The 24,885-nt window shown below is 42.1% G+C and overlaps 2 protein-coding genes across 11 annotated transcripts in view; both read left to right on the top strand.

The window, feature by feature from the left end:
- Window positions 1–2,538, top strand: part of LOC143815398 (uncharacterized) — an 80,620-nt gene extending 78,082 nt beyond the window's left edge. For 4 of the 6 annotated variants that reach the window (XM_077294538.1, XM_077294542.1, XM_077294540.1 and 1 more), the window contains 3 exons: window positions 432–461; window positions 1,231–1,263; window positions 2,313–2,537. In XM_077294538.1, the coding sequence (XP_077150653.1) occupies window positions 432–461; window positions 1,231–1,263; window positions 2,313–2,485 (236 nt within the window). In that variant the 3' untranslated portion in view covers window positions 2,486–2,537. Of the gene's footprint in view, window positions 1–431; window positions 462–1,230; window positions 1,264–2,312 lie in introns of all 6 variants that reach the window. The other 2 variants (XM_077294539.1, XM_077294536.1) reach the window with 1 other exon arrangement.
- The window catches only part of LOC143815399 (uncharacterized), a 41,809-nt gene continuing 19,434 nt past the window's right edge, over window positions 2,511–24,885 (top strand). For 2 of the 5 annotated variants that reach the window (XM_077294545.1, XM_077294543.1), the window contains exons 1-14: window positions 2,511–2,583; window positions 5,957–5,989; window positions 6,177–6,212; window positions 6,841–6,876; window positions 6,972–7,013; window positions 9,512–9,544; window positions 9,639–9,671; window positions 9,865–9,897; window positions 10,738–10,776; window positions 11,056–11,187; window positions 13,142–13,186; window positions 13,287–13,433; window positions 17,541–17,588; window positions 23,564–23,683. In XM_077294545.1, the coding sequence (XP_077150660.1) occupies window positions 2,526–2,583; window positions 5,957–5,989; window positions 6,177–6,212; window positions 6,841–6,876; window positions 6,972–7,013; window positions 9,512–9,544; window positions 9,639–9,671; window positions 9,865–9,897; window positions 10,738–10,776; window positions 11,056–11,187; window positions 13,142–13,186; window positions 13,287–13,433; window positions 17,541–17,588; window positions 23,564–23,683 (835 nt within the window). In that variant the 5' untranslated portion in view covers window positions 2,511–2,525. The remainder of the gene's footprint in view (window positions 2,584–5,956; window positions 5,990–6,176; window positions 6,213–6,840; window positions 6,877–6,971; window positions 7,014–9,511; window positions 9,545–9,638; window positions 9,672–9,864; window positions 9,898–10,737; window positions 10,777–11,055; window positions 11,188–13,141; window positions 13,187–13,286; window positions 13,434–17,540; window positions 17,589–23,563; window positions 23,684–24,885) is intronic. The other 3 variants (XM_077294544.1, XM_077294547.1, XM_077294546.1) reach the window with 3 other exon arrangements.

Below are 24,885 nucleotides of genomic sequence, written 5' to 3'. Positions count from 1 at the left end.
GTTTCTTCGCATTCTTCTCTGTGGACCATGTGCCTTCACCCCTTAGACCCAATCTTGAAGTCTATCAGCCTAAGACGCTGCAGAACTGTGATTGCCAGAGTCTGGGAAGAAGGGGTGATTGCAGACGCCACCACAGAAAACTTTCTGCAGAGCAGAAATTTCACAAAGTGCGCTTCAGAAGAAACAAATGTGAATATCTCTGTAATGGACTGACACAGTGCTAAAGTAAGGTATTAACTAAACTTTTTTCAGGAAGTGATTTCTTTTAGGTTCTCTTTTAGATGATCACATATTTAAAGATAATACAGAATAATAGAATTAACTATAACATGTATGGCATGACATAACGTTAATAATCAGTAACTTTTGTTAATTTTGGTTTTGTAAAATAAGTTATGTTCCTGTTTTTTTAAAATCTTTTTAATGTGTAGGTGTTGGTGCTAAACCACCTAAGACTGGAGGTGAGTTGTTGGCAAAATTATGTCCATTCAATGTAATAAAAATCTTTTAAAGAAAAATGGTGTAACTCTTATGTTAGTCACTAGTCATGGACTAGCCGTGAGGCAGCGTGATCAAGAGGTCCAAGGTCAAAAGCCAGGAAGGTATGTCAAAGACAGAGTATAAGACAAATGGATAGTCAGGAGCAAAGTCCGGAGTCTGGTAACTAAAGTCAGAATAGGTAAAATGCAAAAGGAGTTATACAGACGGGTAGTCGAAAGACAAATCCAAGGTCCTGCAACAAAAGATTAGAATATCAAAATGCAGAGCACAGAGTGAGCACACCATTGAGCTGAATCTAGAACTACCAATCATCTGACATTGTCAACCAGTTAAATATCCTGGCAATTGCCTGGAAAGGAAAACACCTGGAGGAAATCCAAAAACAACACTGACAGCCCGACATGCCCCTGCTATTCATAGGGTGGCTGAGCTGTCACTCGCAGTATCCCTAGGACACAGTCAGTGGTAGAATCATGGCAGTAACTGGGTACAATTACACAATTACGCCAACCATGCTAAACAATAATAAACTAGTTGTGTAAGAGTTGGAGCTAGACTTTACATATTACAGGGTAGAGATTCATTTCATGGCCTTAGCCCTCTGTCTAAATAGTAGCTTGTTGGCACCCTCTCCTTCCTACAGTAAATGTCCTGCTATACTATTACTGTAAATGAATGGTAGCTAAATATGAAATATTAAATTACTTGTATGCTATTTTCTCATTACAGCTGGCTATGGCGTTGGAGGACTTCCTGCTGGGGGTGTGTGTTTTATTATATCCACTCAATAACTGATAGGAGAAATGTAGCAAAAAAATCCCACTTGTTCATGCCTTACAAATAAATATACAGTATATTTGTAGCATATGTGTCCCAGGAGATAAGTGCTATCCTTCCACACTTCACAATACTGTATCTGACAGCGTGGCAAACATTGGATGTTCTGGCGCTCCATTCAAGTTAATAGGGTAGGAGTTCTGGTCCAGGTACTGTTCTGGTACCCGAACCCAAACTTTTTTTAACTGTTCGGCCGAACCCGCTGGTCCCGAACATCCAGGTGTCTGCCCATCTATAACACCGAATAACAAACTCATATCTGTAGAACCAGATAGCAAATTTAAAAAAAACAAACAAAATAAACGGGAATAAAACAAAAGCAAAACTTGTCAAGTTTGTCATTTTGAATGATCCTTTTTAAATGGGTTTAAATTAAATTTTTGGGAAACATTTGTTGAAGCCGGGGAGTTCAAATTTCTAAAGATGGTCTCATCTCTTAATAAAAATAATAATTTTGCTAAGAAAAGAAGCTCTTACTAGTATTTAGTAATAACCTCCAGACTTTCTTGGTATGAAAGTCCAACAGGTTCAACCAAATATTAAGAGGTTTCTCCACAATTTGCATTGATGACTTATTTATTTCTTATTTCCTCACTATCTGATGAGTGGAGTACAACCACTGGAACTCCACCAATGCCTATAATGAAGAGATCAGATCTGTCAATAGTACTAGGTTGGAAGTAAGACTTTTCTAGAACAATGTTGCTGTTATTCATTGACATGCTCATGCTTTCTTCATTCCGGGTATCAGTAGAAATTCCAATAGTTTGACTCTCACAAATTAGATATGCACATCTAACCGATCAGACGTTTATGGAATATCCTGATACAATTCCTCAATGCTTTTTATGGTTGAAACATTTAAGTCTAAATTTTGTGTTGATGTAAACTATTTCACAGCTTTTCATTTTAGGGGAAATAACACCCCCTATTCCTTCCTAATACACTAAAATGTTTCTTTATCTGATATGTAGTTGGAGTTGGACCTGGTGGGCTACCGTATGGAGGTTTGTGTATTCTATCATTATCTGTCTTCAATCTTCAGTTCCAGAGCAGTAATCCGACAGCAGTTATTTTGAACACAAATATGATTAAGCCGAAAGTTAAACCCCTACTTGTTATCTGTATCGCTCTATTTTTCACATAACTTCTTGCTATTTTTTAAGCTCTTGGTAGCCTAGTTAACAATGTCTCTTTCTTTTTGTACAGTTGGCGGTGTTGGGGCTGGTGGGCTTCCCGCAGGAGGTTGGTATTTAGAGCGTTGAATTGACATTTTTGATAATTCCTTTGTAAACAACTTTGTTGATTTTTTTATCTATGTACTTCTTTCTCTTAATGTGTATTTATAAATAAGTTGCCACTTTCTTATCACTTATTAGTAAAAAAAAAAAGTTTAATTATTTCTATTTCTGGTCTAGTAAACATTAAAGATAAAAATTAGCATATTGATATGCTGTGACTAAACTTCAAGTAGAATTTCAGAGGTGTCTGTGAATTCGAACATTTTGCTATTTGATGGGCATTTGATCACAAAAAAATATGCATTGCGCAATTTCACACATTGTCAAAGATTGCATTGGCCAGAGAGCTGTCTAATTAGGTCAGGCGCGGCTGAACAGTATTCCCTATAATGCCTTGCAGCTATTGGATCATATGTCTAATTCAATCAATCAGAGGGGGGTCTAATACATGAACTCTAAAAATGAGGGCAGGTAAAGCAGCTGCCATTTTAGGATTTTACAGTCTAGGAATAGTTGGTCAGTGCGCACTGCTCATTCTACTTAAAGATAAATAAAGGTCTAATCTGATTATGGTGTACTACTGCAGATCTGAAGAACATTGAAAATGAGAGCAGTAGTCTCAAGGTACCTTCACACTAAACGATATCGCTAGCGATCCGTGACGTTGCAGAGTCCTGGCTAGCGATATCGTTTAGTTTGACACGCAGCAGCGATCAGGATCCTGCTGTGATATCGCTGGTCGTGGAATAAAGTTCAGAACTTTATTTAGTCGTCAGACCGGCGTTTATCGTCAGGTTTGACACCAAAAGCAACGATGCCAGCGATGTTTTACGCTGGTAACCAGGGTAAATATCGGGTTACTAAGCGCAGGGCCGCGCTTAGTAACCCGATGTTTACCCTGGTTACCAGCGTAAAAGTAAAAAATACAAACAGTACATACTCACCTGTGCGTCCCCTGCCGTCCGCTTCCTGCTCTGACTGAGCGCCGGCCCTAAAGTGAAAGTAAAAGCACAGCGGTGATGTCACCGCTCTGCTGTTAGGGCCGGCGCTCACACAGTGTAGGAAGCGGACGCCAGGGGACGCGCAGGTGAGTATGTAGTGTTTGTTTTATTTACTTTTACGATGGTAACCAGGGTAAACATCGGGTTACTAAGCGCGGCCCTGCGCTTAGCAACCCGATGTTTACCCTGGTTACCCGGGGACCTCGGCATCGTTGGTCGCTGGAGAGCGGTCTGTGTGACAGCTCTCCAGCGATCAAACAGCGACGCTGCAGCGGTCGGCATCGTTGTCGCTATCGCTGCAGCGTCGCTTAATGTGAAGGTACCTTCAGTCTGTGAAAAATAATCCAAATATTCAAGTGATAGTACCTGGAGAGTCATTGTGGCTTTGATTTCATTGATCTGTTCTACACTACTTTAAAAGCACTTTAATAATAGTATTTTTTTCACACACTGCAATCAAAGAGGACTGTTTAATTGCTTAGTGACAAAGCAAATTTTTACCTTAATGACCAAGCCAAATTTTTTAAATCTGACCAGTGTAATTTTATGTGGCTTTAACTCTGAAACGCTTCCGTGGATCCCAGTGATTCTGAGACTGTTTTTTCATGACAAATTGTGCTTCAAGTTAGTGGTAAATTTTGTTTGATATGACGTGCGTATATTTTTGAGAATATCAAAAATTTGACAAAAAATGTGAAAATTTCACAATTTTGAAACTTTACTTTTTATTAGTAAGTTAGAAGGGTTCAAAGTTGATTGCATTTTCTCATTTTTCCAACAAATCCATTTTTTTTAGGGACCACATCACATGTGACTTTGGGGTGCCTATATGACAGAAAAAAAAACAAAAGTGACACCATTCTTAAAACTGCACCACTCAATGTCCTAAGAGCCACATTCAATACATTTGTTAACCCTTCAGGTGCATCACAGGCATTAATGGAATGTGGAAGGAAAACATGGATGTTTTACTTTTTTTCACAAAAAGTTTACTTTAGCCCCAATTTTTTTTTCCTTTCACAATGGTAACAGGAGAAAATTAACCACAAAATCTGTTGTGTAATTTCTCCTGAGTAAGCCAATGCCGCAAATGTAGGCGAAATTTACCATTTGGACTCACAGCAGAGAAGGGAAGGAGCACCTTTTGACTTTTTGAATGCAAAAATAGCTGCAAGCGAGAGCTAACGCCGTGTTGCATTTGGAGAGCCCCTGATGTGCCTAAACAGTGGAAACCCCCCCACAAGTGACCCCATTTTGGAAACTACACCCATCAAGAATTTTATCCAGGGGTATAGTGAGGATTTTGAACTTCACAGAATTTGATAACATTAGGTTGTCATATTGAATACGCTGTCATTATACGCTGTCATTAGTATTAAGCGCAAGTGCCCGGTACTGGAGTTTGCATTGGGTGCTCAGGTATTCACCAAGTATCGTGGGTGCTCTATTGACATGCTTGAGTTCCAGCCTCTCATGTTTCTCAGCTGCTAGATACCCCAAAAAAGCATGGGAACAAAATTTTCCCAAAAATTCAATTTGCGATAAACTTACAAATTATAAAATAATCTCATTATTGCAAACTCTCCAATTTCCCAGAAAATACTTGTAAACACTCTAAGGTCTCTTGGGACTGTGTTGAATCCCTTTTGAGCTCTTTATTGCACAAGTCTTAGTAATGTCAAGGTTGTCAAATAATATTGAGATTATCTTATCTATAAATTTATCACAAATTGAATTATTGGGAAAATTTTGTCGAAGCTGGTGAGTTCGGATTTCAAAAAATTGGCTTATCTCTAATTAAAAATAATCATTTCGCTAAGAAAAAAAACCTCTTAGTAATTTTTGATAATAAGCTTCAGACGGCCTTGGAACAATGCTGATCACAAAGAACACTCATACCTCTCAGTAAAAAGGTCCAACAGGTTCAACCAAATATTAAGAGGTTTTTCCACAATTTGCATTGATGACTTATTTATTTTATATTTCATCACTATCTGATAAGTGGAGTACAACCAATAGAACTCCACCAATGCCTATAATGAAGAGACCAGATCTGACACTAAGTACTAGGTTGGGTAAAACAGCTTTCTAGAAAAATGGCACTTCTACTTATTGAGTCTCATACGCTCTTCATTCCGGGTATCAGTAGGAATTCCAACAGTTGGTCTCTCTCTCAGATTAGACATACACTGCTAACAGATCAGACGTTTGTGCAATATCCTGATATATACAATACCTCAATGCATTTTATGGTGAAACTGTTTAAGGCTAAATTTTGTGTTGATGTAAACTATTTCGCAACTGTTCATTGAAAGGGGACATAACACCCCCTATTCCTTCTTAATACACTAAAGTGTTCCTTTATCTGATATGTAGTTGGAGTTGGACCTGGTGGGCTACCGTATGGAGGTTTGTGTATTCTATCTTTATCTATCTTCACTCTTCACTTTTGATGCAGTAATATGACAGCATTGTATTGAACATATGATTAAGCGCAAAGTATTTCCCCTATTTGTTATCCATATCTTTCTACTTTTCAAAGAACTCTTGCCATTTTGGAAGCTTTTAGTAACCATATCTCTTTCTTTTTGCACAGTTGGTGGGGTTGGTGCTGGTGGACTTCCCGCAGGAGGTTAGTATTTAGAATATTAAATTGATATATTTGATAATTCCCTTTTAGGAAACTTTGTTGATTTTTTATCTATGTACTTGCTACATTTAATGTTTATTTATAAAGAAGTTGTCATTGGATTAAGTTAACGTCTTACAATTAAAATTAAAAAATAAGTTACAGGCCTTCTTACATTAAAGCAATGAAGGCACAAAGAGACTCCGTTCTCCCCATCTTAACCGATGACTGTCTACATCTATTGTTTTCTAAAGCCAATAGAAAAATGAAGCAAGTGATTATGCTGTAGAAAACCTTGACGCTGCACTAGATTGTGCCACTGTTTATTCTTAACTGTTTTATTAAAATGCTACAAAAATGGAAACATAAAAATTGCCAGTTTATTAGATAGTAAATATAAAAATATCAATCAATGAGGACTCTCAATTTGTTTTTTATCATGGTAACATAGTACAAATATATATATATATATATATATATATATATATATATATATATATATATATATATATATATATATATATATATATATATATATATATATATTTACATACATACATACATACATACATACATACATACATACATACAATTGTTTTGCTATTGTCCTAAAATCTGTTTCCCACTTTAGCAGGTGGTTTAGGTGCTAAGCCGCCAAAGACTGGAGGTCAGTATTCATTTCTGGATAGGAGATTGTTGCACACAATAAAATGTTTCATTATTTTAGCCAACTTTATTATCTATACCTTTTTAAAATTTTAGCTGGTTATGGTGGTTATGGTGTTGGAAGTCTTGGTGCTGGAGGTGGGTACTGAAATTCTTTTAAAATTTTTCTCCTTCATGGTTTGAAAGAGACGTTTATGAGCATATTGTGCTTTTGCTGTATTTTTTATTTGCCTTCCTATATTTCATGCATTTCTTGGTGCAGATTTGAAGCAGCATTTTAATGTATTTTTTAGAACAGAAAAGTTCTGATTCTGCATTCAAAAACACAACTGCATTTTGTAACATTCATGTTTCTCAAGCTCCACATGAAAGCATATTGAGAAAAAATATGCACAGTTCAAGAGCATCTTTAGACGCACAGTGGGCAGGAGTTTTCATGAAATCACAACCGATATGTTTGGACAGTTAAACATAGCAGATTTTCAGAGCCATTAGTATAAACTTGTAATTATTTCAATATATATATATATATATATATATATATATATATATATATATATATATATATATATACACATACACACTTGGCTTCAGAGACGCAGTGACTAGTGATGAGCGAATATACTTGACTAGTGATGAGCGAATATACTCGTTACTCGAGATTTCCCAAGCACACTCAGGTGTCCTCTGAGTATTTGTTAGTGCTCGGAGATTTAGTTTTCATCCCGCAGCTGAATGATTTACATCTGTTAGCCAGCATAAGTACATATGGGGGTTGCCTGGTTGCTAGGGAATCCCCACATGTAATCAAGCTGGTTAAGAGATGTAAATCATTCAGCTGAGTTGAAGAAAACTAAATCTCCGAGCACTAAAAAATACTCTGAGGACACCCGAGCATGCTCGGGAAATCTCGAGTAACGAGAATATTCGCTCATCACTAGCAGTGACCCTACCAAAATGAGCGAGCTTTCGACTAGTGGAAGCCCTAATTAGAATAGAAAACAGAGATGATATAAATGCTTTTATAAACCTAATTTTTACTTTAAAATGTTACCTAGGGGCAGTGAATTTACTGATACTGTACATAATTGAATGGTACTCGGTTGGAGGGCACGGGGACCTGACAGGTTCACTTTAAAGGGGTTGTTTGCTTTGCTATAAATATATATAATAAATATGCGATAGACAGTCATGTCTGCTCACCATGTGTCACTTCTCTTCTATGTGATGTCAAACCCGGTGGGTTAGGTAACCTCTTATGTGACCTATAAATTCATGGTTGAATGTGCGCTCCCATTATTAACAATCTAGCGTGCATACCCCGAATCCACTTCTCGTACATGCAAACTAGAACCTGTGTTTCACAACATCTGCTTTCTAGTGCACATGAACCTGATAGTGGATAAGGATCATGTGCATTATATACTAATTTCCAGGAGTCACATTCAGATAACGATATGTGGGTCATGTCATAGGTCATCAGATCCCTCAGAGATTGACATTGCATGGACAAGAAGCGATGCATGGCAAGGACTGTCTGTGTGTAATACAGCACTCGACGATGTGGAGAACATTACTTCTATTGTGCCATATATTAAATACATTTATAACAAAGTTGTAACAAGGTGACACGGGGTGGTATTCATGGCCGAGTTTACTAAGACACAGTCAGTGAGCACCCCGGCCCCCTGCACACAGATAGACAATAGAGGTCCTAGTCCTGTGGTACGGTCAGTTACCTCCATCAAACTTGTACTCCTGCCGCTGGGGATGAGCTCACAGGAAAACACCACAGTCCACAGTTCTGTTCCAACTGGAAAACTTTACTATAACAATGCAATGTTTCCTGCTCTGTCCCTGCAGCTTTGTGAGACAGCACGGTCTCCACAGTTCCCATCCAAGCCAGGAACCATAAAAGTCCTTTTGGGGTCGGTCCTCAACACCAGGACCTATTCACACTGCTCGACAGTCCGTGTTAGTTAGTGTCCCCATCGACCAGGGTACCCTCTGCTCCTGGCAGTGAAGCACGTCCTGCCTCAGGCAAACTTGCCCGGGCTCTGCTGCAAGAACAAGAAATCCTTCTCCTGTAAGCCTGGTGGACCGGCCCCCTTTTTAACTCCTTCTGTCCCTGAACTAACTTTATACACATGTAGTCACATAACATTCACAGTTCATTACACATTACACATAAAACATTATACATGAAAAATAACACATAAAACTTTAGGGAACCATTGAGGTGGCGCATGGGCTCAATGTGTAGGAGAGAGGAGGCAACTGAGGTTCCCCGCCACCTCCTTGCAAAGTTTCCAAACTCTTAAGTCCATCTGTAAGGCAATATTCTGCTTACTGGCAACTTAAATTCTACATGGATTGTGGCTGTGAGGATCTACACATTATGTACAGGAAGATCTGTATCCATACAATGTCACTACAGCAAAACTGAACCATGGAGGACATGTGGAGGTTTAACATGTCCCTTTTCTTTTACATATGTTTCGTACTTTCTCCTATGGTGTACGTCTATGTGTATGCTTGGTAGATGAGGCATTTTTTTATGGCATTCTAGAAATAATATTTAACAGGTTGTTATCTGGGGATTAAAAATCATTATTTCTTCATTTTATTTTCTCTAGCTGGTGTTGGACCTGGTGGCTACCCAGCAGGAGGTAATATCACACAATGTACAAATCACAAACAATACTTCTAAAAATAATGATCAGCTATCATACGTCTTTTTCTTTTCTTTCATTTTATGTCCAGTTGGAGTTGGAGTTGGCGGTGTACCGGGAGGAAGTGAGTAATTCAGCCTTCTAATATAGAACTTTTACCATTGTCCTTTTTCTAGATTAATTTAATTATTACTTGTATTCAGGTACATGAAACACTTAATTTATAGGTTCATTAACTTTGGTAATTGGGAATCTGGGTAGTGTTGAAATGTTAGCAGCTTCCTTTAATGGGTCATATATTCCTTATTAATTTGCAGTTGGTGTTGGTGCAGGAGGAGTCCCAGGGGCAGGTATGTAAGGTCCCTACTCTTCATAGAAAAAAAAGATCATAACCATTAAATTAGGTTGTCAGGATCTGATCGCCACAAAATGGATGAACAGTTGGTGGAGAAAGGTTGAACTTGATGGACCTAGGTCTTTTTTCTACCTATGTAACTAAGAGGCTACCATCCTTTTTGTTTATTCTTCATGAATCAAAGCTCAACGTTACCATCTATAATGTGTACTTTAAGGTTCTTTATCAGCTTGACATGCCAAATCCAGCATATAATAACTACTGGTCCTTAGTAGTAGTCAAAACACCACCACAAATGTTTTATTTGGCTACTAGGAAAGCTCTCACCATATCTCCTGACCTATAAGGGTGGTGATTGATGAGCTCTTGTGTATCATGTATATATAGAAGCCTATCAGACACATCAGAATTACAGGGTGAGGTGGAGGTGGGGAGGAGGTGTCCACATTAATACATAAGAGTATTTTGTAAAGTCTTTCAGTCCATTTAAATGCCGAAATTCACAACATTTTTATGACACTTTGACTACTAGACGTACAGACCTCTAGCTCTAATCTTCTGCACTTATGCAGAGCCCCTTGAATGTCCATAATATTATTACCTATATATTGTGTAGCTCCAAGCCTGAAGCTTATATAATTTATAGGGCTATTGAGCCTCGGGTATAATCTCAATAACACATCAAACATAACAACACATCATAACTAAAATAAAGGCAATGTACATATTTTTGGTACCATTTAGTTTTATCATTAATAATATGAAATTGAAATATACGGAAAATTGATACATAGATTATGAAATGTTATTCTCTCTGTTTCCATCACTTCTTCAGGGCTTTATCCAGGAGCAGGGGGTAAACCTCCCAAACCAGGTGAGCATATTAGCATCTGCTGGATGTCTAGATCATTGTTTCCCAAACCCCAATCCTCACAGCCCCCAACACATCATGTTTTCAGGATTTCCTTAGTATTGCACAAATTCTGATGTCTTGATGATAATTCCATCACCTGTCCAATACTGGGGAAATCCTAAAAACCTGATCTGTTGGGAGCCGTGGAGACTGGAGATTGGGAAACACTGGTTTAGATGGAAGTAAAGATTGGAAATTATAGGTTTCTATATCGATTCATTACCTACAATGTGTATTTAGGCTATGGAACTGGAGCAGGAGTATTACCTGGTGGTGGAGTAGCACCTGGGGGTGGACTGGTGCCTGGAGCTGGAATTGGAGGTGGATTAGTTCCTGGAGGTGGATTAGTTCCTGGGGGAGTAGGAGTTGGAGGTGAGAGTTAACAGTCTGTTGTGAACTCTGTTTTTGGGCTCCCTCTTGTGGTCACAACTGGTACTGTGTGAGTGCTGTCTTTGGGCTCCCTCTGGTGGTTCTTTGTGTCATTCTGCAGGTCTGAGGCAGGATCAGCTGTCTTGTTATCTCTTAGCTGGTTTCCTATTTAGTTCACCTGGACTCTCAGTTGTTGCCTGCTGTCAATGTCTTCAGTGCTATTTTGGAGCTCTCCTGCAGTCCTTCGTTATCAGTCTCTTCAAGAGAAGCTAAGTTTTGCTTGGTTCATTTTTTGACCATCAGTGGTGACATGTTTCTTGGTTTATTTTTGTCCAGCTTGCTAATATGTGATTTCCTTGCTTGCTGGTAGCTCTAGGGGGCTGAGTTTCTCCCCTCACACCGTTAGTTGGTGTGGGGGTTCTTGTATTCTCAGCGTGGATATTTTGCATAGGGTTTTTTACTGACCGCACAGTTCCCTATCTGTCTTCTGCTATCTAGTATTAGCGGGCCTCATTTGCTTAATCTGTTTTCATTTCTACGTTTGTGTTTTCCCCTTACCTCACCGTTATTATTTGTTGGGGGCTTCCTATATCTTTGGGGTGATTTCTCTTGAGGCAAGTGAGGTCTTACTTTCCCTCCAGGAGTAGATAGTTTCTCAGGCTGCGTCGAGACGTCCAGGAATTTAGGCACGTTCACCGGCTTCCTTTAGTGTGTTGGTTAGGATCAGGTTTGCGGTCAGTCCAGTTACCACCTCCCTAGAGCTCGTGTCTATGTTCATACACTTAGCTAGTCCGTTTTGTGATCCTCAGCCACTAGGATCATAACAGTACAGCAGGCCATAAAGTGTTTAATGCATCGCAGAAGTGGGATAAGAAAAGCCCTGAGTACAATTTTTTTTTTTTCTCTCTATCTTTGCTGCAGTCTGTCCAGCTTCTCTCATCCCCTTAATCTCTGGGTGGTTTTGTGTTCAGCTGCAGACATGGATATTCAGAGTCTGACTTCTAGTGTGGATCATCTTGCTGCAAGGGTGCAAAGCATTCAGGATTTTGTTGTTCATAGCCCTATGTCAGATCCAAAAATACCTATTCCTGAGTTGTTTTCTGGAGATAGATCTAGGTTTCTGAATTTTAAGAATAATTGTAAATTATTTCTATCTTTGAGACCTCGTTCCTCTGGTGATTCCGCTCAGCAAGTTAAAATTGTTATCTCCTTGTTACGTGGCGACCCTCAAGATTGGGCCTTCTCTCTGGTGCCAGGAGATCCTGCATTGCTGAATGTGGATGCGTTTTTTCTGGCGCTTGGACTGCTTTATGAGGAACCTAATCTTGAGAACCAGGCAGAAAAGGCCTTGCTGGCTCTTTCTCAGGGCCAGGATGAAGCTGAGGTGTATTGTCAAAAATTTCGGAAATGGTTGGTGCTTACTCAATGGAATGAGTGTGCCCTGGCTGAAAATTTCAGAGAAGGTCTTTCTGAAGCCATTAAGAATGTTATGGTGGGGTTCCCCACTCCTGCAAGTCTGAATGACTCAATGGCTTTGGCCATTCAGATTGATCAGCGTTTGCGGGAGCGCAAATCTGCGCACCATCTGGCGGTGTTTTCTGAACAGAGACCGGAGTCTATGCAATGTGACCGAGTTCTGACCAGAATTGAGTGGCAAAATCATAGACGTCAAAATGGGTTGTGCTTTTACTGTGGTGATTCAACTCATGTTATCTCAGCATGCTCTAAGCGCGTTAAAAAGATCGCTAAACCTGTCACCATTGGCACTATACAGCACTCACACAGTACCAGTTGTGACCACAAGAGGGAGCCCAAAAACAGAGTTCACAACAACAGTCCTTATGTCCATGTATACCGAAACCTGATTTATTTCAATGGTAAATAAATAAATGTATTCTGTGATATTTGGTTCCTCTCATTCCTTGGCTTCAATACTTTGTTTTGCTTTTTTTGTCAGGCTTGTATCCAGGGGCAGGTGCAGGAGGAAAACCGCCAAAACCAGGTAAGATAATTTCACCAATTGATATCATAAATTTTGTGTTTTATACGAACATTTTTTTCACTTAATTTTGTCATTTTATCACTTAATTTTTTTCTTTAAGGTTATGGTGCTGGTGTTGGAGTTGGTAGTCTTGGAGCTGGTGCTGGAGTTGGTGGTCTGGGAACTGGTGCTGGTGTTGGCGGTCTTGGTGCGGGTGCTGGTTTTGTACCTGGTGCTGGTGTTGGTGGTCTAGGCACTGGGGTAGGAGGTGTGTAAATCAGCGCATTGTACAACCGTTTTAATTTAAGGCACTGGTGGGATAACGCTCAACATCTATAGTATTTCTTCATCACTTCAACTAGTTTGAATGAACCTGAATAAAATTTGATTTGTCCTTGGATAAATGCAAAAAAAAGGATAATATCAGGTTCTATAAAAAGAATGGACATGATAAATGGAGATGTTCTTCTTATAATGAATTTATAGTAATGAAAAAATGTCTAGTGTGAACAAGGATTTATCAGTTAACAAGCAGAAAAGGAAATGTAGAGTTTTCACAGCCGCCTTGGCAATCACCCTTGCGCAAGAACATGCCTTCCAGACCTAATTAGCAGTACATATACTTTATATAGTGTTACACAATGAAAATAAAAGTTTCCAACAGTTAAACTTTGATACGTTAGTCACAGTGAATATCAATGAACTTCCAAAAAGCGCTGACAGTTTTGATGTGGGGAATGTACGAATATCATTTCACATCCAACTGAAACAAAAATTAAAAAAAATAATGTTCAAAAATTTCTTGGAAAACCAAGACTAGACCGTGATGTCACGTTTGACCCCAGGTTAGTTCGCATCTTTATTAAAGGCAATGAAATATTGCTGGCTGTTTGCAGATCTCTTGTTCCCTAGAGCTATATCACTGAAAACCATGGAAACACCCAAAGTTGGCAGTCACTCTAAAGGAGAAAATTATTTTAAATCTTTTATGAGAAGCCAAAATAAGTTTGATTCACCAAAGTTGCAGCTGTAATGTCGCTATCGGCTGTTTACTGGATGCTGCAGACATTAAGCATGTGGCTCCGTTTCTTCTCAGTTGGAAAACTATGTCCACTCTCCAAGGAAAACTCACGAGTCAGGCATAAGAAATCAGGGCAGATAAATAGATGTTATGTTAAGTTTATTAAATTGTAATTTATGGAATGTTTGCAAATTCTCCAGTTATTGAGACTCTGAGGACTGCATATATAGCAGAACAATACAGTAATTAAAAAGTGAGATAAAAGTAGTCAACACGTCAATGTCTAAACCTTGCTTGTAACGTATGTGCGGCTTGTAGCAATGTAGCTGAGACCTCTTCAGCTGCGATGAAGAATGTTTGCTTAGGCCGCGTTCACATTTCAATTTACGTTTCATTGCAAGACTGACAGCAATGACACCTGATTGATGTGAGTAACAATAATTAGATACCTAAGTCACAATGGCTCTAGGAATGGCAAGTACTAGAAGATGGACGCAGTGTAAGTGAGCCCCCTTCAACTTCATAGACTGCATGGAGCCCACAAGTGAGCCTATCACTGTGTTGGGTCAAGAGCGCTGAAGTCATCATTTCTTTCATCCAGCTCACAGGCCAGTCAAATGCAACAACTGATGCACAAAATGCCAGAAACCATCACATAGAAAACGTTAAAATCAGTTCTGGCAGCCATTTTTTCTGGCATTTCAGGGCCGCACGGGAGGGAAACAATGCTAAAAGGATGTATATATGTGACTGCACTCTTACAGTATGGACCAAGGAGGCAGCGAGCACCCACCCATCATCTATGCAGAATATGTGCATATTCATATTTGTGTGCCACCTTTTCTGATTCTTCAATTAAGTATATCGATAGAAAAGCTTCTGCATTTTACATACAGGTGCTTCTCACAAACTTAGAATATCATCAAAAAGTTTATTTCAGTTCTTCAAAACAAAAAGTGAATCTCATATATTACATAGAGTCATTACAAACAGCATGATCTATTTCAAATGTTTATCTCTGTTAATGTTGATGATTATGGCTTACAGCCAATGAAAACCCAAAAGTCATAATCTCAGTAAATTAGAATACTTTATAACACCAGCTTGAAAAATTATTTTAAAATCCAAAATGTTGGCCTACTGAAATGTATGCTCAGTAAATGCACTCAATACTTGGCCGGGGCTCCTTTGGCATCAATTACTGCATCAATCCGGCGTGGCATGGAGGCGATCAGCCTGTGGCACTGCTGAGATGTTGATGATATTCTAATTTTGTGAGAAGCACCTGTGTCAGCAACCCAATCTATACTCCGTTGCCGTTTAGTGGGTATAACTTACAAGTGGCGCACGCCGTGACAGCTGTTCAACTTATTACATATTAAAGTTTCTCTGGTTTGGATACTCACAGAATAATATATTATTATTGTGCACATGCGTTTGTCAACACCCTGCTAAATGCTAAATAAATATTAATCATAAAACTACATTTTAGAAGCAGAACTGTGACTGCAGCTCTGCACTATAAGGCCGGGGTCACACCTAACGTATCGAAATATGGTCCGTTTTTTACGGCCGAGATACGCAGAAAATTTCCTGAACAGTGATGTGTATTCAATGCGAGGATGCGATTTTTTTTCTCCAAAAATTATCCATGTGTCATCCGTATGGCATCCATACGGCGAGATTTTCTCGCCAGCTTGCAAAATGGACATAGAATGGATCCTTGGGCTCAAATATTCGTGAAAACATATATACAGTCTATATATATAAACTCATATGAACTCTAGCATGGGAATTTTTCTGAATATTTTCTCACGCTAGAGTTCATATGAGGTTATGCCACCAGGGGGCGCAGCACCGCAAGTCAATGAAGCTGCATTCCATTCATTCCCCAGTTTTTACAGCCAGGGGTGGCTGCATTAGCAGGCTCCTGGTGGTAAAATTATTTAACCCGTTCAGATGGATTTACATCGTGGGACATGACTGTACGGCGGACAGGTATGGGATATTGGTGTTTTTTTATTTTCCTTTTTTTTCAGAAGACGAGGGTCATCAGTTGGATTGAGAGTACATTAAAGATATACCTATTCTATGTGTAGAGATTTGTTTTCTCTATTCTATTCTAACCTGTCAGTGTGATTTTACTGTACACCGCACTGAATTACAGGCTTTTCTATAGAACACCGCTGCGTATTTCTCGCAAGTCACACGCATGGTCCGTGTGTAATCCGTATTTTTCTCACCCCCATAGACTTTCATTGGTGGATTTTTTTGCGCAATATGCTGACAAACGCAGCATGCTGAGATTTTCTCAGTCCGTAAAATACGGCCAAGAAATATACGGCTGATGGGAGCTGCCCCATAGAGAAACATTGGTTCGTGTGCAATGCGTTGTTTTTGCGCCTCTCCCTCGTCCGTATTCCTCTCTAGTGGGACCCCGACCTAAAGCTTCATTCAGACATCCACTTTTTTTCATAGAAGAAAAAAACATGTTCTAGATCTGATTTATTTTATGCATTTTTAGCCTGGGTGTCCATTTGTACAATCGATTTTGCATCCGTTTTTCTGGCATGCAAAAAAATGTTTTCCAAGCTTCTCCTACCCATTAAAAGAAAGATTGACATAAGACATCTGAGTGCTATTGGGGGTTTTTAGTTTTTTTTTTATATTGACATATTCACTTGAGCTTGATCTACAAATTGGCTCAAATGCAGAAATGTCTCCTTTTTTTGCAAACAACATATTCACACAACAAAAACCCTGACATTTATACAAGGGCTAAAGAGTATATGTTCTATCAGTGAAAAACATGGAAGAACATGTGAAAAATGGATGTTTGAATGAGTCCTCTGGGAATGTTGCTATGGATCCCTGAATTTCTCGGACCACTCACATCCATAAATTGCAGATGTGATTGTGCATCTCCTTGGCTGGTTGAAAGAACTACCTGCTGTATACTGTACATGCACTAGCACGGTCTGTAAATCAGACCAGACACAGCATGCTGCTGAAATATTGTTACCATAGACCTGAGGACCAAGTGGAAAGCATCCCTTGTGAAATCGCACACAGGCTAATATTGGGTCCGTGTGCTATTCCTTCGCCACATAAACAGCATTTAGACCAAAAATACGTTGAGTTGAAGATATCCTAATACAGATTGTAACTCAGGACCAGTACTTGATCAGTCTCAGAAATGTAATGTATGTATAAAGTTATTACACTTTTAATTTAAATTGTATATATATTTAAATAGTAATACAATGTGGATGTAATGTTTTAGGATACTGAAATTAATATTGAGGCTACACAGAAGAATTGTAAATCTGGAATTCATTTTATTTATCAAATCAGGTTTTCCCGGAGCTGGAGTTGGTGCAGGAGGCAAACCACCTAAACCAGGTAACCGTTGAACAGTTTATCCATTACCCTGACTCAGTTTCTGATTTTGCCATAAATGCTTAAGATTAATGCTCCTAAAGATCCCAAATATACCTATTCTGCTAAGGTTTATGTTGTTTTATACCTTTCTGCTTTGCCTCCTGTCCTCTCGCATCAGGTCTGTTGTCACAACAATCACTTCCTCTTCCTCCCTTCTGACTATATTTCCCATCAACTCCTGTGCCGGGCTGCAAGCCAGCAGTGAGCACAGACCTGTAACTTTGACTAAACCTCTCCCACTCACTCATCTCCCAGCTTCACACACAGCAGCAGCACCATCTTCTGTATAGGGCACTGCAGGGAAGAGAAGTAATGTATAAAGCCCTAGACTAGCAGTCCTGCCAATAAAGATTATCCTCTACTCCCCCCTCACTGACATGGATGGATATATAGATGGATGGACGTATGGATATGATGAATATATAGAAAAATGGATGGGATGGATCGATTCGATAGGGAGAGATATGAAGGTATTCACAATATAAAAGGGAATACAACAGCAGGTACATATGGAGCGCCCCCACACCGCCGCAGGGCCTAGGGGGGTACCCGGAGCCGGGCCTCTAGGTCTCAGTCCTTGGGTTGTCACGGTGGCTAGACCCGGTCCGTGGCCCTGTCTGTCAGTGGGGGACGTCCGGTGCAATAAGTGGTGTTGTAACGGTGCAGTTGTGGGGTGCAGGTCGCGGTAAATAATGAGGACACCAGGTTGCAGTCTCTTTACCTCTTTACTGAAGATCTCTGAGTCCTCAGTCCAGAATACGGTTCACCAGGCTGCGCAAGTCCGGCCGGTCCAATGGCACTTCCAGAGTTCTCTTCACAGGAGGAAATCTGTGCCTTCCCCCTAGCGCTATGTGTTGTAGTCCTTCCCTGCTGTGCTTACGGAAAGTACCCCACAACTGTTGTGTCTGTTTCTGATGTTCCCTCACAACTCGATTAGGTGATGTTCTGCTAATCCTCCGTCCCTCCCTGAGGTTCGGGTAGGAACGGCACCCGTTTGACGGGTAGGCCTGGAGTTCTTCCGGGACCCTAGAGACGCCCCTCTCCCGCAATTGCCTCCCAAGACTTCATAGGTGATTTGAGTTAGACAGCCCGCCTGAGACTGACTGCCCTGCCGCTGTTTGGAGTATTGCTTGAAGCTGAATGTTATTCTACTCCCTCAGCGTTCCGGCCACCGGTAGTGCGCCTCAGTAGGATGTTGCTTCGGTCTTACAGCACGACTCCTACTGGTATTTCTCCTTTTGCGTGATCCCGTTTCTCACTCAGCACAATCTATCTCTCTTCTAATCCTTTCTTGGGCACCGCCGCTACCCGGAGCAGGCACGGTCCCGTTACGTTCGTTCTCGTTGCCAAGCCTCTGTCAGGATCCCACCCCTGACAGAGACCCTACTGTATCTTCCCCTACAACACCCTCTGCCACAAGGTGTTGCCTGGTTCCAACCCAGTCAGCTTTCTGATCTAACTTCCTGCCTGACCCCCAGTTTACCCACTATGGTGGGGAGTGGCCTAATGAATAGCACCCTTAGCTCCCCCCGGAGGCCCGGCTGTGAAATGTATTGGTGTCTGTGATACCTGATCAGATGAACTCCTTCAGTGCCATCGGACGCACCATAGCTCCCCATAGTGGCGGAGCCACAGTACTGCAACGACCAGGACTCTGGGGCGCTGCACTCCCCCCTGGTTAAACACAGTACTCCGGGACTGGGAAGAAAACAACAATACAAGTTTAGCAAAAAGACATACAGTTTTGTTTGAGTGCAAAAATAATAAGTATACTTGAACAGGCTTCCCTTTATGGGAGGTAAGGACACTTGAACGTTACAAAACATGGTTAAACATTAAACATTATAAATTACAGGCTATAAATAACTCCTGTTACCCAACCGGGTATTCTACTAAGTGCAAAAATTGCTGAACAATACTTTAACATTGTCTTTAAGGACATACACTCTGTATCCACCAAAGACCTTCCTATAATCACATTATAAGGTAAGTTAACTTTTTCATTCCCCTTCTTTAAATCTGCAGGACCGCCTGTCCTATCGGCACCAGACCTACTGCCTCTCCTTTCGGTTACAGGACCGCCCCGTTCAACCAGGGCCTACTGCCTTTTCAACTTCTATACACAGTACAGATCATAACATTACTTTCAGTTTTAGAAGCACTGAGCCATCTACGTATGGCTCTTAGGAGGACTCTCTACCTAACCCCTACGGGTTCACTTTCTGTCCTCTGTAACACATTATTAACTCTTTCTTTACAATAACCAACTTACTATGGAGGACTCAGGGTTTACCTTCTATCCCCACTTTCTATCAACATTATCAATCATTCCTTTTCTTCCGAGAAACATCATCATCATTTCTTCACAATTAACTGGTTGGATACATATAACTTTCTCATGTACACATTATCATTACTTTCTTTCATCAAACATTATTGCTACCCATCTTAAAGCAATATCACCGTTTAAGTGCAACAATTGAACATCCCCTTTAAGAAGGGACCAAGTCTCTATGAGGTAGCATTTCTTCTCAAGCTACCAGTCCTTACTCAGCAAAGGTTCCAGTGTGGTATCTTCACAAAGAGTCCTTCCTTAAGTAAAACCAGTAGGAAGCGCCTTTAATAAGGTGCTAACTATATACAAAAAGTTCGCATCATGCACTGTTCATGATTGCGGCAGTTCTTGATAACAGGAAACAAAAAGTGGAAAAACAAACCAAACAATTGGGATCCCGGGTCAACAAAGGGATCCCTTTAAAAGTTAACCCTAGACGGGTTCAGCAGCAAAACAGGAACAAACAGTTAAACGAAGAACTATATACATTTTCAAAGCAGTCATGCTTACTCTTTCTTCGGGGAGGAAGGTGGTTTCCTCCCGGGCCTCACAAGACCAACGGGTCGTCCGGCTGGTTCAAGGATCGGGTCCCGCCCCAACAACGACAGGATTCCCCGCCGGGATGTTCTTTTTACCGAGGATCCGGCACGCCCCCACGGTGCATGGTAGGTCCGGGTCCCTCGCTGCTCCCCAGGATCAGGTTCTGTTGTCTTATCGGTGGGAGGTTTCTCTTCGGAAGTTGCAGCGGCGGCCTGAAGCGCAACGCACCGCTGGACGCCCCGCGCCATCCAGCCCGCTTCGCTGGTTGCCCTCCTCCACCTGGTATAAGTGACGGCATCACCCGGCTCCAGGTCACGATCAAATCTTCCACTGCAAGGCTCCACCTCTTCTCGGTCCACGTGGACTTGTAGCGGCTCCCCGATCTCCTGGATAACCCCGCGTCCATATCGGGGGTTAAAGGAGACCACTACACCCCAGTGGGACAAGGGGGGCTCCGCAACAGTGAGTAAGTCTACCTGGGGTACCGGTTGTGGCCGGGCTCGCCATGCAGCCATCATGTGCCGCAGGTGTTCGGCTTCAGGCATGAGCTTCAAGCCTGGTGTCAGCGGCGCACTTCCAGCCGCGACCGGGTTGAGAGGATCAAGAGACATTGGAGACAAACAGACCTCCGTGGGCTGGCCCAGCCGAGCAGTCACTCGAGCATCGGCCTCCAGGTGAGCAGCGATCCGCCGGGCCTCGGCTGCGGCCACACACTCTTCCGACGGCGGCCTGGGGGGTCGGCCCATCGTTGGCTCCATAAGGGTCAGCTCCCGCAGCGGCGGCGTATCCTGAGCCACACCGGGCTGTCCAGCCTCTCTCGGAGTTCGACCATCCCCATGCGGTGCTTCTGGTGTCGCCATCTTTATCTCCTCTCCAATGTCTTCTTCCCGCGGTCTCTTTCGTGGGCGGCCCCGTCTCCATGGTCTCCACCCTCCAAACAGGATCAGGAGGCGGACCTCAGCTGTTGACGGACACGTCCGCAGGACACAGAAATACTTAGACTGGGCGGCCATTATCTTTCGCGCTCTCCAGCTTGTCTACGCCTACTCCACGCCCCTTCTCTTCTCCTGCGCTTCTCCTCAGCGCTGCAATGGCGGCGGTTTTGGCGGCAATCCTTGTAGTAATGGCAGCACACAGTCTCTCAATAAAGTTACAGTCCAAGCACAACAAATCACAGTTCCAAGGCACACATGACCTGATTCTTCAGGCTTAAGTAGATCCTGTTCGTGACGCCAAGATTTTGGAGCGCCCCCACACCGCCGCAGGGCCTAGGGGGGTACCCGGAGCCGGGCCTCTAGGTCTCAGTCCTTGGGTTGTCACGGTGGCTAGACCCGGTCCGTGGCCCTGTCTGTCAGTGGGGGACGTCCGGTGCAATAAGTGGTGTTGTAACGGTGCAGTTGTGGGGTGCAGGTCGCGGTAAATAATGAGGACACCAGGTTGCAGTCTCTTTACCCCTTTACTGAAGATCTCTGAGTCCTCAGTCCAGAATACGGTTCACCAGGCTGCGCAAGTCCGGCCGGTCCAATGGCACTTCCAGAGTTCTCTTCACAGGAGGAAATCTGTGCCTTCCCCCTAGCGCTATGTGTTGTAGTCCTTCCCTGCTGTGCTTACGGAAAGTACCCCACAACTGTTGTGTCTGTTTCTGATGTTCCCTCACAACTCGATTAGGTGATGTTCTGCTAATCCTCCGTCCCTCCCTGAGGTTCGGGTAGGAACGGCACCCGTTTGACGGGTAGGCCTGGAGTTCTTCCGGGACCCTAGAGACGCCCCTCTCCCGCAATTGCCTCCCAAGACTTCATAGGTGATTTGAGTTAGACAGCCCGCCTGAGACTGACTGCCCTGCCGCTGTTTGGAGTATTGCTTGAAGCTGAATGTTATTCTACTCCCTCGGCGTTCCGGCCACCGGTAGTGCGCCTCAGTAGGATGTTGCTTCGGTCTTACAGCACGACTCCTACTGGTATTTCTCCTTTTGCGTGATCCCGTTTCTCACTCAGCACAATCTATCTCTCTTCTAATCCTTTCTTGGGCACCGCCGCTACCCGGAGCAGGCACGGTCCCGTTACGTTCGTTCTCGTTGCCAAGCCTCTGTCAGGATCCCACCCCTGACAGAGACCCTACTGTATCTTCCCCTACAACACCCTCTGCCACAAGGTGTTGCCTGGTTCCAACCCAGTCAGCTTTCTGATCTAACTTCCTGCCTGACCCCCAGTTTACCCACTATGGTGGGGAGTGGCCTAATGAATAGCACCCTTAGCTCCCCCCGGAGGCCCGGCTGTGAAATGTATTGGTGTCTGTGATACCTGATCAGATGAACTCCTTCAGTGCCATCGGACGCACCATAGCTCCCCATAGTGGCGGAGCCACAGTACTGCAACGACCAGGACTCTGGGGCGCTGCACATACATTACACAGTGTAAACAGCAGGGTATATACATGTGTATATACCCTGCTGTCTGCATGAAGATATAACAAAGAGCTGGGTCTGCAGGAGCAGCATTCACAGATACAGAGTGAGTTCTGCTGAATACAGCCCCGCCCATCAGTGTGACAAGCCCCATCCACCCATCAGTTTCCGGAGCCCAGAGCTGAGGGAAATTTTGACTCAACATCACAGGAAGCCGGAGAGTCTCAGTCAGAGATCAAGTGACTTGAGGAGCAGCTCAGGTTACAACAGGATTTGACACAGAGAAATATTTAGTGAAGTGCTTATCTATGGCAGTTAGTTCACATGAAAAGGACATGTAGTGATCAACCCCTTTAAGGAAGCATTATAGCCAACATGGATATTCAGGGATTAAATATAAATAAATGTGCAATTGTACAAAAATACTGTGGAAACAACCAACAGAAATACATTAGGAAATTGTCCAAACTGAGCAGAATTGAGAAATGTATATATTTCAATAATGCCAATTTATTACCAAGCCATTGTCCTGATTATTCGCTGGTGCAGAGCTTTTAGCGCCACTTTATGGACAGCCAGGCGACTACATAAATCTACTTCTACATTTCAGCTGCACGTGGAGCTATGGGATCAATGACTTCTTACAATTCTTTGCAGGTTATGGACCTGGAGCTGGGTTATTAACTGGAGGAGGCTTTGGACCTGGTGGTGGTTTTGGGCCTGGTGCTGGAGTAGGACCTGGTGCTGGCCTTGGGCCCGGTGGCATAGGTGGTGCAGGTGAGATCAGAAAATGAATGCTTTTTAGATGTATGTAGAAAGATATTTCTAGAGAATACGTTTGTGAGAAATAAATTAGATATCTGTAGGGATCAAGCAGCCAGGAACTCAATGTTGAAACAAGCCGGTATCCTCTCCTGTTGCCAGAAAAGTTGTTAAAGGATTTGTCTCATGATTACTCTTCAGGGGTGCACTGTTCCCTACCATTCTGTTGAGGAGTCGTGAGCTCCTGAAGAGTGACCATGACAGTGCTCTCTTCGATGTGTGGCCTCTTCAACATCGCAGAAGCACAAGGAGAACTGGCATTCTACAGAGCAGCGCTTACAAGCTGCAAAGCAAAGAGCTTGTAAGCACACTCTCCTTCTATAGGAAACTGGCCACCTCTGATAGACTGCAGAGGTGGCTGCTAAACTAGGTAACAGGCAGCATACTAGTGTTTTTACCAGCATTATTCAGTTTTACCCATTTCACAAGCAATAGATGGAACCCCAAGAAATAAATGGTTGCCAATACTCCAGAGCAAGTTGTTTTGTTTTTTTACTATTCCCCTCCTCTTGCCCTGATTAACAAAGAAGGGACCTTATAAAGTCATAATGTCCAAGGAAGGCATTTGAAAAATGGATGCCTAAACATGACATCCCCTGAAGAGGTTCTAGTTTCTCTTTGATGAGTTTGTCTTGAGTGACCTGTCTGCGGCCTCTGCATTTTTTCAATTTGTAAATGGTCCTGAGAATTTAACACTAGGGCCAGATACATATTGTAGTGCCAGCATACCGCAGCCTGTCTGGCCAAACACTTGTGAATACCGTACATTTTGGAAAGAGTTAAGCATCACGTTTGCATGATAAAAGGGATACGGATCGTAAATCTGTTCGGTGCTTGACAGCATGAAGAACAGGTCAAGTGCTTGCATTATTTGGCAGACGGTTGCACTGGAGCGATGAAGGGGCTAGCCAGAGTTATAATATATTCCATCAGCAGGTTTTACTAGGGAGCAGTGGGGCCAAAGACATATGGATCATTCCATAGGATTGGAGCCATTAAAATGTGTCATAAACATCAAAATAAAAAAATAAAAAATGAAGAGACTTTTTTGCTTGAAGTAAGCCAAACTAGCATCATTGAGAAATAGCTGGGAAAATGGCATTTATTGTTATTGCCTGTCTCAGTGGAGTTTTAGTGATAGGAACCAGATTGCAGGC

The sequence above is a fragment of the Ranitomeya variabilis genome, chromosome 3 (assembly GCF_051348905.1).
Source record: "Ranitomeya variabilis isolate aRanVar5 chromosome 3, aRanVar5.hap1, whole genome shotgun sequence".
In the NCBI taxonomy this organism is placed as follows: domain Eukaryota; kingdom Metazoa; phylum Chordata; class Amphibia; order Anura; family Dendrobatidae; genus Ranitomeya; species Ranitomeya variabilis.
The sequence above is the reverse complement of the archived record's forward strand: the minus strand, read 5'-3'. Positions and strand labels throughout refer to the sequence as shown.